The sequence below is a fragment of the Prionailurus bengalensis genome, chromosome B4 (assembly GCF_016509475.1).
Source record: "Prionailurus bengalensis isolate Pbe53 chromosome B4, Fcat_Pben_1.1_paternal_pri, whole genome shotgun sequence".
NCBI classification, from domain to species: Eukaryota; Metazoa; Chordata; class Mammalia; order Carnivora; family Felidae; genus Prionailurus; species Prionailurus bengalensis.
In genome coordinates this window covers 78,994,763-79,013,455 of record NC_057358.1, presented here as the reverse complement: position 1 = coordinate 79,013,455, position 18,693 = coordinate 78,994,763, and the positions used below count along the sequence as shown (strand labels likewise).

The 18,693-nt window shown below is 51.2% G+C and overlaps 1 protein-coding gene across 1 annotated transcript; it reads left to right on the top strand.

The window, feature by feature from the left end:
• The first annotated feature begins 11,470 nt into the window (after positions 1-11,470).
• On the top strand, positions 11,471-17,698 carry KRT3 (keratin 3). The gene is made up of 9 exons (XM_043564021.1): positions 11,471-12,232; positions 13,268-13,488; positions 14,028-14,088; positions 14,438-14,533; positions 14,812-14,976; positions 15,400-15,525; positions 15,857-16,077; positions 16,474-16,508; positions 16,996-17,698. The coding sequence occupies exons 1-9, from the start codon at positions 11,555-11,557 to the stop codon at positions 17,343-17,345; spliced, it is 1,953 nt and encodes a 650-aa protein (XP_043419956.1). The 5' UTR covers positions 11,471-11,554; the 3' UTR covers positions 17,346-17,698.
• The last annotated feature ends 995 nt before the right edge of the window (positions 17,699-18,693 follow it).

The window sequence follows — 18,693 nt, the reverse complement described above, 5'->3', positions numbered from 1 at the left end:
CTCTGAGTCATTGTCCTTGTTCCCTGGGGAGAAGTCTCCAGAATTCAGGTGGGAGCAAAGGAGGCTGGAGCCTGAGGGATATGTCTGCACAGATCAAGGTCATCATCTAATCTGCGGAAGACGTGCTGTGTGTGGAGTCTGAAGGCTGCTCCAGAACAGGGGCACAGACTCCCAACAACCAACAAGTACACAAAGATGGAAGACAATCAGAGCAGGTCCATCTCAGTGTGGAGCCTGCAGTGAGCCTGAAGGGAAGGGGTAGAGGAGAGGCAGTCAGGGGGTCTCCAATGAATATGGAATGAGAGGTTAGGGAGCTTATGGAGAGTTTATACTCAGTGTCTAGCAAGGCCTCCCTACTTTCATGAAAATCCACACATGGGACTCAATCTAACTGGACCAGCAAGGGTTTCTGGAACTTCTTCCAAGAATCAACAAGATCCCGATTGCTGGATGGAGGGATGGAAGCATGTTGTTCTCGCAGAGCTTTCATGCCCTGCCCACTTTCCCATCTCAGGTGATTATGTCTAGGGTTATGTCCATACTGCTGTCCCTGAGTGGTGAGGATGTGGGGGACGGGAGGCAGGTCTGCTAGAGCAGTAGAAGGTGAGGCTGCCTGATTGGGCCAGCCCTGGAGAAATGAAGATGAGGAAATGAAGATGAGGTGAGGGCAGTGAGAGGTGGGGGTCTGGTTATAGCATTTGTGGACACCCTGTTTCTATATTGGACCAATTTCAAGCTATGCCGAGGAGCATAATTTTCCTGCACCGTTCCCTGTGTGGTCTGACCTAAATCCCTCCGACTGCAGATGCAGGAGGCACTCGTTCCCTTGGCCACTCAGTTGGAGCTTCCCACCCTGGACTGCCAGGCAATTCATTCAGACTCCAGTCCCCCCAGCACAGTGCCCATGGGGCCCTTCTGCATGCAGACAGAAGGGCACACGGGTTGCCCAGGGCCTGTCCCTGCCCAAGTGGCCTTCACACAGACCTGGAGGTGGGCTCAGGGCAGCACGGGCAGGCAACAAAGCGTTAATCTCAGGGGCTTGTGCTCCCTGGGCTGGAAAGGCTGGTCCTTCTTCAGCCCCGCCCTAATCTCCCCTTTGTCTTGGGGCTCACCCCCATGTGTCAGACCAGGAAGTCTTTGACTTCTTCCCACCACTGAGCCCCTCCCCTGGGAACATGCTGAATTGGCTCTTTTGTAAGTTCCTGGAGCTGGGAGGAGGAGTCAAAGGTTAGCAGTAAGGGAGGGACTTCTCAAGTTCACCCACCAGGAAGGTTCGGGTTGTGATGGGCCACCCTGAGGAGCTGGGGGCAGGTTACCGAATTTCTCATACCCGCTGAGCAAGTCAAGTGTGGGACTAGCCAGCCTGAGTGGCACCGCTAGGCCTCCAGGGCCTCTTTAGTTGGATATAATGGTTTACACAAGAAACTCAGGTCAAGTGCGTGTGTGTCTTTGAATAAATGTGTTTCTGCAGGAAAGTGGTTATGTGAGTATGTTTGTGTTTCATTTCTATAAAGAAGACTCCTGGTTCACCTACAAGAAGAAAAGCATTCCTGTTGGTCTCTGTTACCAGAACAATCCAGGGGAGTGGATCCTGGCCATGAGCCATAGGTCTGGAGCTGGCTGGCTATTGAAAGGGGATTATTATTTGTGGGGAAAGTCCAATTCTGAGATGATAGGCACCGCTCTTCTCTTAGATCTTTGAACTGGATCTGGCCAGCTCTTTGTGTTCAGGGAGCTATGGAGACACAGACTGTATTACTTACCCTTTGGAAGGCCCTGCAGTCTCCACACCCTCCCCCCACCCCCAAATGCTTTAACGTGAGGAGTACTAAAACCACTTCTCACATTGTAATGGCCCAAATGTGGGTTGGCAGATGTTTAACTCATTATATTTGGTTCATCTGCCTTGACCCCCACTCTTCAGGCTCTTGACCTCCAGCCTTGGCTGCAACCTCACTGGTGGTTTGGGTCAGGCTCCAGGCTCACAAGCAATGACCTTATTTGCATAGGTCCCTCCCCCTTTGCCAAGACCCTCTGCTCTGAGTCCAGCCCTCCCAGTTTCAGAAAATTCTTGCCAACACTTCTGAAGTCTTCCTGCCTTGTTGCTAGTAAAACTGAAGGATATAACAGAGCGGGATTTATTTAGTGTTGCTCCCTTGTGGGATTTTGGTTTTGCCTGCTATGGGGACTCAGGTTTTGGATTCTAGGACCAGAGGACCTCAGAATAAGGCAGGTCCACTGCCATGTCTTGAGTGATGGTCAAGGTTTAATGAGACAGCGATCTAGGGAAATAACTAAGGGAGCTGTGTCCTCCTTTGTTAGCCCTTGAGGCAAGGGAATAGTGGGTCCGGCCAGGGCAAAGAGAAGGAGCAAGCTGAAGGAAGAAGCCATTTTAGCACCTGTTCCACCCTTTTGCTGTTTGAAGGTAGAGAGTTAACAGTCATCTTTCTATCCCATGGGAAGAAGGCTGGGAGTGTAGGACCGTGGCCATGAAGGGTCTTGGTGGGAGCCCCAGGACTCAGGCTTGTTGCTGCCCATGGTTTCTTGCATCTGTGGGGTTTTTACTTGAAGTGCTGTGGATTTGGTCCTCAAAACTTCAAAGGAGAAGCTAGATGAGCTAGGAAGAGGTTTTGGGGAGAAAGAGTTTGGGTTGCCATTTGCCATTCACCTGTCCGTCATCCACCATCCATCCATCTACTGTCTATCCATCTGTCCATCCAACCATCCACCCATCCATCCACCCATTTATTAGCTTTTCAATTTTCTAGGGCAAGGACTGTGTTTATTCATTTTGATATTTCAAGGCCAGTGTGCTTGTCACATAGTAGATATTTCACAAATGTTGGTTTAATGAACCAATGTGAGTTGGTTTAATGAACGGATGTCCTAGGCAATGTTCTAATAAGAATTAGACGATTCTTTCAAGGAGTTTTCAATCAGGGTAATAATGTCTAGATAAAATCATGCACATATATAACCTGGAAGAGACGAAGAGGGAACTCTGGGCCACCTGCTTTTGGGGTGTGGCCTTCAGGCCCAGGGTATGCTTTGGATTCACATCTGGGAAGTGCCACATGTGCACCTCTCTCCCCTTCAGGCAGCTGTAATGCTAAACCTTGGCCCTGCTCTGCCTCCTTTCCCACTCTTGTTTACTGTGAGCAAACGTTCTGGGGCCCAACAGGTTTGTCGTCACTCCCTTATTTCCTGGTAGAATCGTCTTTACCCTAGCGACATCCATTCCTTCGATATTTGCTGCGTGCTTTCCTTATGCTGGGTGCTGTCTCCTTGCACTAATTACATAGTATCCTGTGGTCCCCTTATTTCCCACCGTGATAGCACCCTCTGCCTGGTGTCCAACTGGATTCCCTCAAAGCTGCAGCAGAGAGGAGAGTCCTGCTTTTCAAATCATTGCCCGGAAAAATACATTTAAATTTCCTGTTAACTTTCTCTTTCCCAGGTTAAATGATCACTTGACCTCCCACCCCCCCCCCCCCCCGCCTCTTTTAGTTTTTGTTTCAGGCAATTTATTTCATAACTTCCTAAGTTGTTTTTGGAATCTCCCACGGAGGACAAGATGGGATTTCTGCTACTGACAATCTCCAGTTTGAGAAGTGTACTGGACAAACACGATTCAGCACAAACATGGTGGAGAGCTCCTATCACTCAGGACAATCTTGCTTAGATAAAGCATTATTGAGGGCGAGCCTCCCTCTCGGTTTTATTGTCTTTTTTATCTTCTCTGTAAGTCTGCTTTGCGGCCATTGTTCTTTCAGTTTATTCTTACAGCGGGACGTGGAAGTGAGTTTCTTAAAATCAGGATGCAAGTTTCTGTCTTGGAAGGTAAAGAAGGTGAAATGGGTCTCGACACAGTCTGCCTTGACCTCATAACCTACTCTCTACACAGCTGCCAGACTCATCCTTTTACAAGTCACCTCACGTCGGGGCACCTGGGTGGCTCAGTCAGTTAAACGTCCAACTTCGGCTCAGGTCATGATCCTGCAGTCAGCGGGTTAGAGGCCTGAGTTGGGCTGTGTGGACAGCTCAGAGCCTGGAGCCTGCTTCAGATTCTGTGTCACCCTCTCTCTGACCCTCCCCTGCTCACGCTCTGTCTCTCTTTCCTGAAACCCTTCAGTAACATCTCCTCCCACCTCTTCCCTCATTCTGCTTCAGCTCTGCTGGCCCCATGCCGTTCCTCAAATGCTCCCCATTCTCCTACCTCAGCCTCAGGGCCTTTGCACTTGTGGTTCTCTCTGCCCAGGACACCCTTTACTCACATGTTTGCATGTCTTGTTCCTTCACTGTGTTCGGATTATCTGCTCAGGTCCCCTTAGACCACTCTCTATGAGATAGCGCCCCTTGTCATGTCTACCCCCCTTTCCTGCTGTATTTATTTGGTAGTGCCTTCCACTGCCTGACAAGCATGTATTTATTTCTTTATTGTCTGTTTCCCACTGGCATTGTGGACTCTAGAAGAGTGGGGACTCATCTATTGTGTCCACTATTGCTTTCCTGGTGCCTAGAATGGTGCTTGGTAAATAGTTAAGTGCTCAATAAGTATTCATTTTATAAGTAGACAGAGCCCAGGAAGGCTGATTAGAGCTGATGTTTGCATCCGTGGAAGAAGAAGGATATTAAGTCAAGAATATGATGGAGAACACAGGGTGCTTGGGTCCTTGCTAGAGCAATTAATTCATTGAATTAACCTGTGAATGTTCCAGAGCAACAGAAGGGGCCCTACCTATTCTCACATTAGGACAGAAGCACATCTCAAAGTGACACACAATGACAAATGGAAAATAATAGTGACTGTTTCCTGAGTACTCAGTATGTGTAGGTAACATCCTTAGAGTTTGCCATGCATTATTTAATTCAATGCTTGCGACAACTGTGGAAGATTAATTTGCTATTATTATCATCTTACAGAGGAGGAAACTAAGGCTTGGAGAAGCTTAGTAACTTGCCCAAGAACACAAGTGAGAAGCAGAGCCAGGATTCAAGCCCAGGACTGCGTGATTTATCTGGGTAAAGCCCCTATCTTATCTCCAGGTGGGACCCACATGAGCCAACAGTTAAAGAAAGGGACAGAACCTTAACCTGCAGTGAAAGAAGCAGTGTCCACATCACAGACAGTGAGGGTCCTCCTAGGGGTTTTGCCACACACTACGTCACCCCTGAGCATTATATTTTCATTAGGCACTGTGATTTTAAGAGTTTCGTGGACAGAATGAAGAGTCCTGGAAGGCACGTGCACAGAAAGAAGACTGGGAGGAGGGTCTGGGTGTATTGAACCTAGAGAACAGCTTCTGGAAATTCAACAGCATTTTCTCATATTGGAATAGTTGTTGTGTAGAAGTCAGGGAGCTTTGTGTGTATTACTCTGGAGGGTCAGACAAGAGTGAAGTCATGTCAGTTCAGTTCACACCCGTTGAAGGCCTGATGGGACCAGATGCTGATGGACACAAAGGCAGGGAGGGCTGGCAGTGACGGCACGCAGAGGGGAGTGGTCCCGCGGGGAGCTCCAGCAGGGGACAGTGAGCCCTGTGTAACGGACAGTGGAAGAGGCTGATCGGTAGGAGTTTGAGACCTGGGGCTTAAAGATCTCAGGTGGTTGTTGGGTTACTTCCAGGGTTCTGACCCTCCAAACGCACACACGTGTCCATAGACTGAATAAATCAAATGTCTTTCACACACGTGTGTTACCCTTTTGAAATGTAGGCGAGTATAAAAGGCAATTTTAATGTTTATTTATTTTGAGGGAGAGAGGCAGAGTTGAATTCACAGTAAAAATAGGTGTTCTCAAATGACCCTGAAAGGATAGAGTCTAACCTACGTGAAGGTCAATATAATTTTTAAAAAATGTGTATTTATTCTTGAGAGAGAGAGACAGAGCGTGAGTGGGGAGGGATCAGAGAGAGGGAGACACAGAACCCGAAGCAGGCTCCAGGCTCTGAGTTGTCAGCAGAGAGCCTAACGTGGGGCTTGAACTCATGAACTGCGAGATCATGACCTGAGCTGAAGTTGGACGCTTAACAACTGAGCCGCCCAGGTGCCCCTGTCAATATAATTTTTAATGTCAAAAGGGGCCTTCAGATCTGGAGATGGGTGGGTGCCATGGTGGTATGGTGGTCAGGTGGGTGAGACCCCTGCCAACCCCAACTTCACTGATTTCATGAAGAAGAGGTAGGCTCCTACTGGAGTAGAGGGCATTGAAGCTAGAGCCAAGAAGAACTTACTCAGCTCAGGGTGGTGGCTTGCTGGCCTGGGCAGGCCAGAAGATTTGATGAACAGCCTTCCGTGGGGATCCCGAAGAGCAAAGAGAGGCTGCAGGGAAGTGAGGGGACCACCTGGAGGCAGAGGAGTGCTCTGGCTGGCTTTCTGGGTGCAGCACCCTATGAGGCTCTGATTTTATACACTGTAACACAGTGAGTCACTCATTTATCTAGGGAGAAAGAACCTAGGGTATTTAGTTAATCTTCAAATAATCCAGGTGTTCAGGGTGAGTGTAAACCAACAAGTGTTTTCTCCAAATATTTTTTGGGTCCCCACGTCCAGAGGGCTGGGCTGGACCATCATAAATTTCAACTTGGGATTGCTTCCTCCCCTGGCATCACCTGTATCACTCATGACTCTCCAATCAGAGTTGACGTTCTAGTCCTACTAAGGCACTCCCAATCCCTGGTTTACTTCCGGTTCCCTCGTGAGTGATGTCTGCTCTGAAACCCTGGCTGTAGAGTAAGAATAGATTAAGCCCTTCCTCTCACTCTTTCTGCCCCTGGCTGGGGAGGTCCCAGCTCTAGTACTAGGTGATGACTGTGGTGGCTGTGGCTCTGCTTCTCAAGGATTCTTCTCCAAGCTAATTTGCTCTGGAGGAATGGCAAGTATGGCTCAGGATCAGTGGGCTCTGGTCATGGCTTCCCCCAGTGGGGGGCAGTTGGGTATCTTAATTCACTGGGAGTTTCAGAATCCCAAGGATCCATTCCCTAGACTTCAGGGCTGGCACCTGGCCATGCAGCAGCCTTGTTCTGTCTGGCACAAAAGGCAGGCCCTCCATCCGTTCTGCCTTCCAGGTCTATCTCATCATTGAATTGATCAAGGCTCATGCTTGCAAATATGAGCATCCATTCTGTCTTATGTAAACTGAATATAATATATGAAAGGACATTATTGCTCGTTTGCTCTCTGGGAGCTGGGTAGCTTGGAACCATGCACAGTCGCACCTGGAGGCATCTCTGGTGACAACAGTGTGACCACTGTTGCTGCACCGGTGATGCCTGAGGCAAAATGACAACATCCCACCTCTGCCCATGGAGGCCCAGATGTCTCCATCATTGCACCCTCCAAGAAGCTAAACTGTTCTGTCTGTCCATGGCTGTCTCCTTACATTGTCTATATCAGAATCCGAAATCTCACGAGGGTCTACCTCATTGGAACACTGTAGGTCACAGTCCTGGCTTCCAGGTGCAAAGCAATTTGGGAATGTGTTTTCGGGATTTTGTCCTAGGAAGGTGGGGATCCCAATGTGGGAAATGACTGAAACGTAGGAAAGGTGTTCACAGATGTTGCATGGTCACAAATGACAAAAGTCCACCACGGTCTCCATTTTCTGAATCCAACTGTGCTTGTTTTCAACACTGAGCCTTGGCTCATGACCTCCTGGGATGAAATGCTTTCCTTCTGTCTAGTCCTGCCTTCCTTGAAAGCTCTGGCCCATATCTCTTCAGGAAGCCTTCCCATGCGACTCTGTTTTCTGACTCTTCATGCCCTCAGAGCACTCATTACACAGCACGTAGTTTTACAGTCTTGCTTTGTTTGGCTTGCCTAGACTGTGAGCTCTTTGAAAACCATTCTATCACATGGCGACTGAGGAGTCAAGGCTCAGTAAACACTTCTCATATTTGTTCACTGGTTTCTCTTTGGTAGGCTGGCAGCTGAAGTCTGTTTCCCCTCACCCCAGGTCATGGAGTTGATATCTATCTAGCTATCTATCGGGCCACAAACTGCTCACATCCCCTGTAGGACCACCATGGATAAGTGCAAATGGACTCATCATTTTATGGGGCCGGTTCTTTGACGGGTGCGGAAGCTGAAATTCTCTGCGTGGGTTGCAAACACAGTTAACAATAATAATGAACACCGCTTGAACTCAGGTAGTGTGCTAGGTACTTTCCAGGCATGACAATGACCTTATGAGAGAGGTATCATTAAAAACTTAATTTTTTCGATAAGGAAACTGAGGCACAGAGAAACTGCTCATGGATGTGTCATGACAAAGCTGAGATTTAAACACTGGGCCTGTGTACCCCTGAACTAATATGACATTGTACGTCAGTTATACCTCATTAAAAAACAAACATCAAACAACTGGGTCTATTTGGCCTCAAAGTGCACACTCTTTAATATTAAGAAAAAGAAATATGGCCTAATTTTTTGTGATATGCAGCTTTGGTCATGGTTAGTCATGGGGTGGGGCTGGCCCAACTCTGGGTTTGGTTCATTCTTTAAAGTCTAGTTCTTCGGAGGGAGCCAAGTGGAGGAGCGTGTCTGTGTGCGGCCACGCTCTGGGCCATGGGCTCACTTCACATGTCATTAAGCCTTGGGCAACAGCTCTGGAAGGTCAGGGATCTAGTTCAGACCTGCTAGAGAGGAAATCCCAGTACTGGGCAGGGGGCAGATTGTAGGACCTCAAATGCCCAGTCAACTTCAAGTTGATTCTGTGATTGATTGATTCTTTTTAAAATTTTAAATTTTTAAAAGATTTAAAAAATTTAAAGTATAATTGACATACAGTATTATATTCATGTGCAACATAGTGTACAACATAGTGATTCCAAAATTACATACATTACAAAACGCTCAGCACGATAAGTGTAATTACCACCTGTCACCATAAAAAGGCTTACAAGACTATTGACTTCACAGGCCCCAGGCTCGTTTATTTGATAACTGGAAGTTCATATCTTTTAATCCCCTTCACCTGTTTTGTTCATCCCCCCACCCCTCTGATTGAGTGATTGTTCTTTTTTTCCTTTTTTAGGATGACCACTTTTAAAAACATTTTTTTCTTTACATTTATTTATTTTTGATAGACAGAGAGAGAGACAGAGCACAAGTGGGGGAGGGGCAGGGAGAGAAGGAGACACAGAATCTAAAGCAGGCTCCAGGCTTTGAGCTGTCAGCATAGAGCCCAACGTGGGGCTCGAACCCACAAATCGCGAGATCATGACCTGAGCCGAAGTCGGACGCTTAACTGACTGAGCCACCCAGGTGCCCCTAGGATGACCACTTTTTAAAAAAGTTTTTATTTTAATTCTAGTAGAGTTAACATACAGTTAACAGATGTACAATATAGTGATCCAACTATTCCATACCTCCCCCAGCGCTCATAGCGACAAGTGCGTGCCTTAATTGATTGAGTGGTTCCTGATTGATTGATCAGTGATTCTTGATACTGTGATTTTACAACATTTTTTCCATTGGAAAAGAGGCGACACTCATTTTGCATGTATATTTTCTTAAGCTGTACACCAAATTTGAGGTGTCCAGATTCCTCATGTTGAGATGATCTCAATTAACTTGGGGTACCTCATGTAATGGGATTTGAATTCTTTTTTAGAAAGTTTATTTATTTTGAGAGAGAGAGAGCACACGAGTATGTGAGCAGGAGAGGGGCAGAAAGAGAGGGAGAGAGAATCCCAAGCAGGTTCTGTGCTGTCAGCACAGAGCCCAATGCGGGGCTTGATTTCACGAGTTGTGAGATCATGACCTGAGCCAAAATCAAGAGTCAGGTGCTTAACTGACTGAGCCACTCAGGCACCCCATGAACCCATTTTTGACCAGTTTTATTTGGTTGTAATCCAGGAAAGGCTTAATTTATTCATTAATTCGTCAGTTAATTGATTGACTCATTCAACCAAACAATTTTTTATCAGCACCTGTTATTGGCAAAGCACTGTGCTAAGAACGAAGGGATCCAGTACATTACCAAGACTATAAACTCCCGGAAAGCTTACGGCTTTATTCTGGGGAAGGGGCCAAGAGGATGCATAGCCTGTGGGCAACAAATGGGCGAGAGAAGGACAAAATAGGAGAACCAGGTCACTGAAGAAAATTTCATTTCCTCTGCACTCGGGCCATTCCCAGCCCCACCCAGCATTGAAACAGCCCCTGTCCTTTCCTCCTTTATCCTAATCTGAGACAGCTGCTGCCAAGGCTGCATAGGTTACACCCTTAGCAGGGCCTAACGTGCAGCAGACTGAACGAACAAAGGCCTGTCCTGGAGAGATAAGCGGCTAATTTGGCAGGAAGGCTTTCCTCTTGGACAAGCCGAGCCCAGTACCTAAGCCTCTGAAAAACACCAGGTTGGCAGTTCTCAGGCTTTTGGAGTCAGACACGTATGGCAGTGCTGGGGCCCTGCCAGGTCTGTTTTCCCGAGGCCGGGGGTGGGGTATGGATGCTGAGGCCACAGACTTCTAGGAGCACAGCCCCTCAGCCCGAGGAGCGGTCTCACAGGGGATCCATGTATTTTGTTCACCAATGAGTCTCTGTACCTTGCACAGTGCCGGGCACGAGGTAGGCCATCTGTACCTATTTGTTGAATTGGTGGTAGAACTGGTGTTTGAATCTCTAGTCCTCTGGGTCTTGGGCTGAAACCAGAGAAGTGCCCAACATGTGGGGAGCAAGAAAGGAAGCTTTAGAGCTACACCAAAATGTGGAATAGTGTATGGTTCCTCTGGGAAGTTTTCAAAACAAACAAACGAGCAAACCAATAAACATTTCTCATACTGAATGTTGCTACCGACTCATCAAAGCGCATAGGTGTTTACTGCCCCTTTTCTCAGAAAACAGTCATGAATCCCAATACCTCTGTCTCCTGAACTACAGCCTGGGATGGGCGGCAGGGGACGGGGAGGCAGGAGGCAGAGTTTTCAGGGATCTGAGCTTTGTTTCCAGAAAGGGAGGCAGGTAGGTCATCCTTTCACCCCAAATCCAGCACAGAGTGGGGCCCGCCGGGGACACTCCACGACCATGTGTTGTCTGTGGAGTGAACTGAGTCACCCCTTCTGTTGAGATACTTCCCTTGAGTGCTTGGGTGGGCTTCATTGTTTCCACTACCCAGACAACCAGAACGTCCCCCACCCACCTTTCACTCCATTCTTGTCACAGCTGAGGGCAGACAAATGGCCGTTGGGGACCTGGCAAAGAGGAGTGTGCCTCTTGGGTCCTGTCAGACAAAGCTAAGGAGGTGGCCATGCCCAAGCATGGGGCAGTGCCGGGAGCCACCCCCTGCCAGGTAAGCCTGCCACCTTAGCATTTTTACCATTTCAGATTATTTTCAAGGTGTGTTTAGTAGCCTGGAACAAACTTATTGCCTTGGAGGCAAACCCAACCCATGACTATTTGGGATTAATTATCTCTCCTTCGTTTGAGCCCAGCAACCTCCTTGATGTATATAAAGGGATTTATTTTGCACAGGCCTTCAGTTCCCTTCCCTCTTCCTCTGACTCTCAGTGTCCTGCTTAACTCTGGTACTTTTCCTTCACCAAGCTCCCTCACCATGAGCAGACAAGTCAGCAAGACATCTGGCGGCAGTGGCCAGGGCTTCTCGGGTCGCTCTGCCGTGGTCTCAGGAAGCAGCAGGATGAGCTGTGTGGCCCGCTCGGGGGGAGCCAGCGGAGGGGCCTGCGGGTTCCGGGGTGGGGCGGGTGGCTTTGGCAGTCGCAGCCTCTACAGCCTGGGTGGCAACAAGAGCATCTCCATCAGCGTGGCCGGTGGCTCCCGGGCTGGTGGCTTTGGGGGAGGGCGTAGCAGCTGTGGCAGTGGCTTTGGGGGTGGCTATGGAGGTGGCTTTGGTGGTGGCTTTGGTGGTGGCAGAGGAATGGGAGGTGGCTTTGGAGGGGCTGGTGGCTTTGGAGGGGCTGGTGGCTTTGGAGGGGCTGGTGGCTTTGGTGGAGCTGGTGGCTTTGGAGGGGCTGGTGGCTTTGGTGGAGCTGGTGGCTTTGGAGGGGCTGGTGGCTTTGGAGGGTCCAGTGGCTTTGGAGGGCCTGGTGGCTTTGGTGGGCCTGGTGGCTTTGGTCCTGGTGGCTTCCCTGGGGGAATCCAGGAAGTGACTGTGAACCAGAGCCTCCTGCAGCCCCTCAATGTGGAGATCGACCCCCAGATTGGGCAAGTAAAGACCCAGGAGCGCGAGCAGATCAAGACCCTCAACAACAAGTTCGCCTCCTTCATTGACAAGGTGATGAAACTCTGACCGGGCCCCCGTTTCCAGGCTGGGACTTTGAGTTTAACATTTAGGATCAATCTTGGATGAGCCAGGCTGGAGGGAGATGGTTAGGAAGAGTCTAGGATCTGGGAAGATGTTCGGGGCTGATGAATTTGCCGACGTGGTACCTGAGTAGGAAAGACAATGGGCTCCTCTTTGGATCTGGACATCCTAAGTCCTACCTGTCTGGCTCCCTGCTCAAGTCTCCTGCCTGTTGCCTTATCTATGCCCAGGCTGGCAGCATTGGGAACACATGGAAAGAGCCATGGCTACTGGCAGGAAAGTGTCTGACCCAGGAGTGGGCGTTTATCAGACATGAGGCTTCCCAGGAGGCCTGTTCCCTCCACGCTGCTGTGCCGGGCAAAGGAGACACATGCCCTGGAGAAGGGATTAGAGGGGCTTACCTGGAAACTTTAGTCTCAACAGGGCTGCAGAGGAGCTAGCAACCAGTCTGCACCCCTAACTGACCAGGTCAGAAGGAAAAGGGTGCTTGGTGTCCCCCAGACCAGGGTAGCTCACAGCTGTGGGCTCTCTTCTGTGGTGCTGATTGCAGCATTTCAATCAGTATCAGCTCCCAGTGATTCACATCCTTTGAAGGGCTGAGCGTCAGCAAGGCTTTAGGTAGGAAGAATGCCGCTGAGGCTCAAGCACATTTCTGCAGAGTGTACTGTCATTTTGGACCTTGAGACAGAGTCACGAAGTCCCCGGGGAACACCAAGGGGTCATCTTTGCCATTCCGCTTCTGGACAGGGGCTACTTCCAGATTCCCCACCCATTTCTCCTCCTTCTGTAACTTTCCAAAGTGGTTCTGGATCTTTAGCGGCCCGACCCGAGCAGCCATCCGCCCGTAGCCTCTCCAGCTACAGCAGAAGCCTAGCTTCGCATCCCTTCTGGGCCTCTGTGCCGGGGGATGGGGGGATTCAGAGGCTCAGTCCCACCTGAGCCGGGGCCCCTCTGCTCCTCTGCCACAAGTGTTGCCTGATGCGGCTTCCCCCCGACGCGCGGCAGGTGCGGTTCCTGGAGCAGCAGAACAAGGTCCTGGAGACCAAGTGGAACCTGCTCCAGCAGCAGGGCACAAATTCCATCACGGGCACCAGCAACCTGGAGCCCCTTTTTGAGACCTACATCAACAACCAGCGGAGCTACCTGGACAGCATCCTGGGGGAGAGGGGCCGCCTGGACTCGGAGCTGAGGAATATGCAGGACCTGGTGGAGGACTTCAAGAAGAAGTGAGTGACAGAGACACGAGCGGGGCAGCCCTGTGTCGGAGCCCCGGCCCTTACTGCTTTCCTCCCACCCGCTGGCAGTGGTGCCAATGAGCTCATCTTCCTCTCCTTACCTTCGCAGAGGGCAGCTCGATTTGCTGGGCTCCCCACTCGCCCTCCTTCCCCAAGGACGAGTAAAGTCATGGCAAGTGGGATGAGTTTAGGGCTGAGGAAGTACTTTCTCATGATCCCGGCTGGGGAAGATTCGGGTTCTAGGATCTGAAGATTGCCGGGACAACTCAGGGCATGCTGACCGATGGTCCGGTTTCCCTGGGACCGAGGGGTTTCCCAGGAGGTGGGACTTCCAGGGCTAAAACCAGGCCAGTGTGCTTGGACAGACTGGAGTGGCTGGTTCTCCTAGCTAATAAGGGGCGAGTAAAGAGGGTGTGTTCAGCTAAGAGGGGCAGCAGAGGGATGGAGAGATGAACTTTCAGAGTTTCAGACAAAAGTGTTTATGACTACCTCGAAACCCAAACTCAGCTATTTCTTTTTAACCCTTACAGATATGAGGATGAAATCAATAAACGTACAGCTGCTGAGAATGAATTTGTGACCCTGAAGAAGGTAAGGCTGTGTGTGGGGTTCCCGGGGCTTGTGGACACGCACGGGTTTCCAGCTGAGCTGGGGGAACCTTCCTACTCCACTGCCACAGAGCTGCCGAGTTCAGGCAGTTGGAGCAAAAAAACAGAAGCCAGGTGCATCATAGTCTGGAAAGATCCCCAAGAGTCAGTTCATTGGTTTTTCATTTTTGAGTAACCATTCCAGTGAGACACGAGTCACTCCTTCACGTGGAGACCAGTCTTGGACAAGGGCCGGTCAATCACCAGCCTGTCCTGACCCTTTCCTGTGACACGTGCAGTTTGTTGTTTGTTCCTTGTGGGGAACGAGGCCTTAATGCTTCTGTCTTTCTCAGGATGTGGACACTGCCTACATGAACAAGGTGGAGCTTCAGGCCAAAGTAGATGCCTTAATGGATGAAATCAACTTCCTGACGACCCTCTATGACATGGTGACGTTTCCTACTAAGAGGGGAGCCAGGGAGGGTGAGATATTCTCAGAGGCTGGGCTGCTTTGGTATCTAGGGCCCAGGAAGACTGAGCCTAGAGATAGGGCTGGCCCCTTGTTGGGGTTCCACAGGATGGACAATAGACACGGGTTCTCTGAGGGGCTGGGGGGGCAGGGTGGGGCAGATGGACATTCAGAACTGAGCTGGAGAATGGGTCTATTGTTCAGGAGTCTCTCTGCAGGCCTCTGCTTGAGAAGTAACAGGCCCCTCTGTGTTGGTAGGAGCTGTCCCAGATGCAGAGCCACGTCAGCGACACCTCCGTGGTCCTGTCCATGGACAACAACCGCAGCCTGGACCTGGACAGCATCATCGCTGAGGTCAAGGCCCAGTATGAGGACATCGCCCAGAGGAGCAAGGCGGAGGCCGAAGCCCTGTACCAGACGAAGGTGGGAGCTAGGCACCTCTCAGAGGATCCCTTGAGGGTCTCAGGGAAGCTGTGGCCTGTGGGGACTGCTGGGTGGTGGGTCCCTGGTGGTCACTGGGTGGACCCATCTCGCTTCTACCCTCTGGAGACATCCTTCTAATGGCTGCTTGGCTATCCCTGGAGGAAGGTGATTCCACTGTCCCTTGCCAGGCCACATGGGACTGGTTCTAGCTTGTTCAGAGACTGCAGGGTAGGGGAATTCCTACCACGGTGACCCAGATATTCTCTTCCCTGCTGCCACAGAAGTGTCCCTGCTGAAATAGGATTCAATGTCATTTTAACAAATGCTTACTAAGCACCTCAAGGTTGGGTGGGTGATGTTAGGGATAGAGAAACAAGTCAGGCAAAGCCGCGTTAACACCCGATCTTCCCTTCTGTTCTCCAGCTTGGGGAGCTGCAGACCACGGCCGGCAGGCATGGAGATGACCTGAAGAACACCAAGAGTGAGATCTCTGAGCTCAACAGAATGATCCAGAGGCTGCGGGCCGAGATTGAGAATGTTAAGAAGCAGGTGGGAGGGCAATGCATATAGGCGCCTGGATGGACCAGTGGGGAGTGGGGCTGGGATCTCAGGACTCCTAGTCTGGAATGGACTGCTGGGGTCATCTCAGGCAGCATTGACCTCCGGCAAGTTCAAAGACTGAGCCAGTCCAGATGGCTGGTAATCCATGGGGAAAATATCTCCATAGATGAGGAAAAGATAGAGGTATTGGGGAGAGGGGGATGTTGCCTGGCTTTCAGATGCTTGCTATGGGGTAAGCTATGGTAAGACTCAGAGAGCCTGGGACCCTCCTGCTAGGCTCATCTCTTCCCCTGCTTCCCCCCCTGCCCCCATCCCCCAGAACGCCAACCTGCAGGTGGCCATCACCGAAGCTGAGCAGCGTGGGGAGCTGGCCCTCAAGGATGCCAATGCCAAGCTCCAAGAGCTACAGGCCGCCCTGCAGCAGGCCAAAGATGACCTGGCCCGGCTGCTGAAGGACTACCAGGAGCTGATGAACGTGAAGCTGGCCCTGGACGTGGAGATCGCCACCTACCGCAAGCTGCTGGAGGGCGAGGAGTGCAGGTGGGGCTTCCAATTCACTCTCCCTACCTTTCCTGACCTGGTGCACATGCTGAGGGTCAGATGAGTGACTAAGTGAATGGGAATGGAGGCCTTTTGTATAGAGAGAGGACCCATCATTGTCAGTAGGCCCTGAAGAGGACTTCACCCACCCACTCTTTCCATAGATGGCCAAAGTGCACTCACGACCAAGGGCGCACAGGGGTTCTGAATGAAACAGAATCTTTGGGCAGGGAGGCAGGTGCCTTTTCTGGCTGGCATCCCTCTGTGGACAAGGCTAGGGTACTGCTCTGCTTGGCTTCTGAATTCAGTTCTGGTTGCAATTCATCACCTTCATCCATGAAAAATTTCTGGTTATTTGCTTTGTGACAGAGCTATTTCTCTGGCTTTGTCCTGTAGGATGTCTGGAGAGTGCCAGAGCGCTGTGAGCATCTGTAAGTAGCCAGAATAACAATGACCATGAGAACCGAATCTGAAATACCTGCAATCACACAGGGCAGTAGCACCTTATTTAAAAAAAAAAAAAATTTCTATGGAAGTTGGAGAGGTTTTCCGTGGGCAGAAGGGGCAGCAGACCTGCTTCTGTAATTATTTTGGGTTCAGGGCACTATTAATAGATGTCTATGGGATGGGGAGTATGCAGTAGGGAGCCTATTTATGGGAGGAGAAATTCTGGATTGTCTCCAGCGTGGGGGGCGGGGCATCAAGAGTTGACCACGAGTAGAAGGAACTATTGGAGAATTCATAACCACTTAGCACTATGGGATGAGCACCCTATGCCATTAGAACGTGTCACAATGATCAACCGGTGCAAAGCTGCCTTGGTCGCCTCCCCGTCATCCCGGGCCCCGTGGGTCATTAATTATGATACAGCTAGGAGGGCGAGGGGCGCTGATCGTGGTTCTGTCCTCTCCCCGGCAGCAGTGGTCAGCGGCGGCGGCGCTGCAGGTGGTTACGGCGGCGGCTACGGCGGCGGCTTCGGCCGGGCAGGCGGCGGCGGCGGTAGCGGCAGCGGCAGCGGCAGCGGCTTCAGTTTCGGCGGCGGCAGCGGCAGCGGCATCGGCATTGGCGGCGGCAGCGGCATCGGCGGCAGCGGTTTCGGCTTTGGCGGCGGCAGCGGCATCGGCGGCAGCGGCTTCGGCTTCGGAGGCGGCAGCGGCGGCTTCGGCTCCGGAGCTCGCTGCGGGGTCAGTGGCGGAGGCTTCAGCTCGGGCAGCAGCCGGGGCGGCAGCGTCAAGTTCTCCCAGTCTTCGCAGCGCTTCTCCAGATAAACACCGCGCGCCGCAGCGCCTCGCGCCCCCAGCCCCTGCTCCCCGCCCATGTCAGCGACATCCTCAGTGCCACCCCCCACTCCCGACCCCAGCCCACCCTCCCGGGGCCCGCTCTCTGGGGGCTGGAAGACCCCTCCATCCAGACTCCTGGCCGAGCGCTGCCGTGAGAATTTCAGGCGCCCTCTCCGGCTCCGGTCTGTGCCTGTGATTGTCCACGTGTGGCCTCAGCCACCGCCTTCTCCTGCCCTTGGGGTCCCCCCCGCCCCTGGTGGAATGGTCACCACTGCTGATGTATATAACACAGGGACCCCTCTGCCAACCGTTCTGTCGCCAATAAAGTGCATTGTGTTTCACATCAGGCCTCGGGGCCTCTCTGGCCGCCTTTCTCCCCATTGAACTGACTCCTCTCGCTCCGTGCCAGTGGGCTGTGCTGTTCACAGAACAGCTGGAGTGCTCTTCCTCCGCGACTAAGGCAGTTACTCCCGACTGTCCTGTCCACTGTATCAAAACGGGCAAGAGCTGGTGGTTCATTTGTTCTTTGAGCGCTGGGGGCCTGGTGGGAGGACATTCCAGGAGGCGTTGTGGCAGTTCTTAGAGGGGAAGGTCTGACCATGCACACATCGATTCCCTCCTGGCCTTCTCTCATTTGGGGGAACCTAAGAGGACCTTGAATGGCGGAGGGGTTTGGGGACAGAGGGTTTCTTTCCTTGGCCCTGGTCCCTACTCCAGCTGACATCCTGAAAGCTTTCTCCTTATCAAGGTGCACTTGGGAAAGTGTGAGCTGCTAGAACTCCAGGGCTGCAGGGATTTCTTGAGAGTCACCTATCTCGAAGTTGGGCCCAAACAACGCCAGTCTGCCGACAGAGCTCTGCAAAAAAAAAAAAAAAAAAAAAAAAAAAGCGTTCTGTGTCCATTACATCTTTCCTCCTGGGAATACGTATTAGCGTTTCTGAGAAGTTTTGTAGCAAAGAATACCTGTTAGCTGTCTTTAACCAGGCATTTCCCACAGAGGGCCTCCCTTCTGGGTAGACGACTACCGACCCCTCAGAAAATGTCCTGCACCTGTCTGCATGCACTCTGGGTCCTCAGGTGGTGCGCCAGCCATGGAAACTTCCAGCACCAGGAAGCCCTGATAAAGTGTTAGCTGGCCATGGCAGTGCTGTCTGGAAGGTCATGGCTGGAAGAAATTCAGGCACAAGGAGTCCAGGAGCTTCATTTGCAAAGGAGGAGACTGAGGCTCAGAGAGGTGGAGAGGCTTGCTTAAGGTCATAGAGCGCTTGAGGGTCTGAGCCGGGAGTACAGCCGGGTATCCTGAGTCTCGAGCTCCTTCCACTGGCCCACACTGTCT

Coding starts and splice junctions, on each gene's coding strand:
- KRT3 (XM_043564021.1), top strand. CDS start 11,555: ATGAGCAGACAAGTCAGCAAGACATCTGGCGGCAGTGGCCAGGGCTTC. Junction 14,534..14,811: donor TGACGACCCTCTATGACATG/GTGACGTTTCCT, acceptor CTGTGTTGGTAG/GAGCTGTCCCAGATGCAGAG. Junction 15,526..15,856: donor TTGAGAATGTTAAGAAGCAG/GTGGGAGGGCAA, acceptor CCCATCCCCCAG/AACGCCAACCTGCAGGTGGC.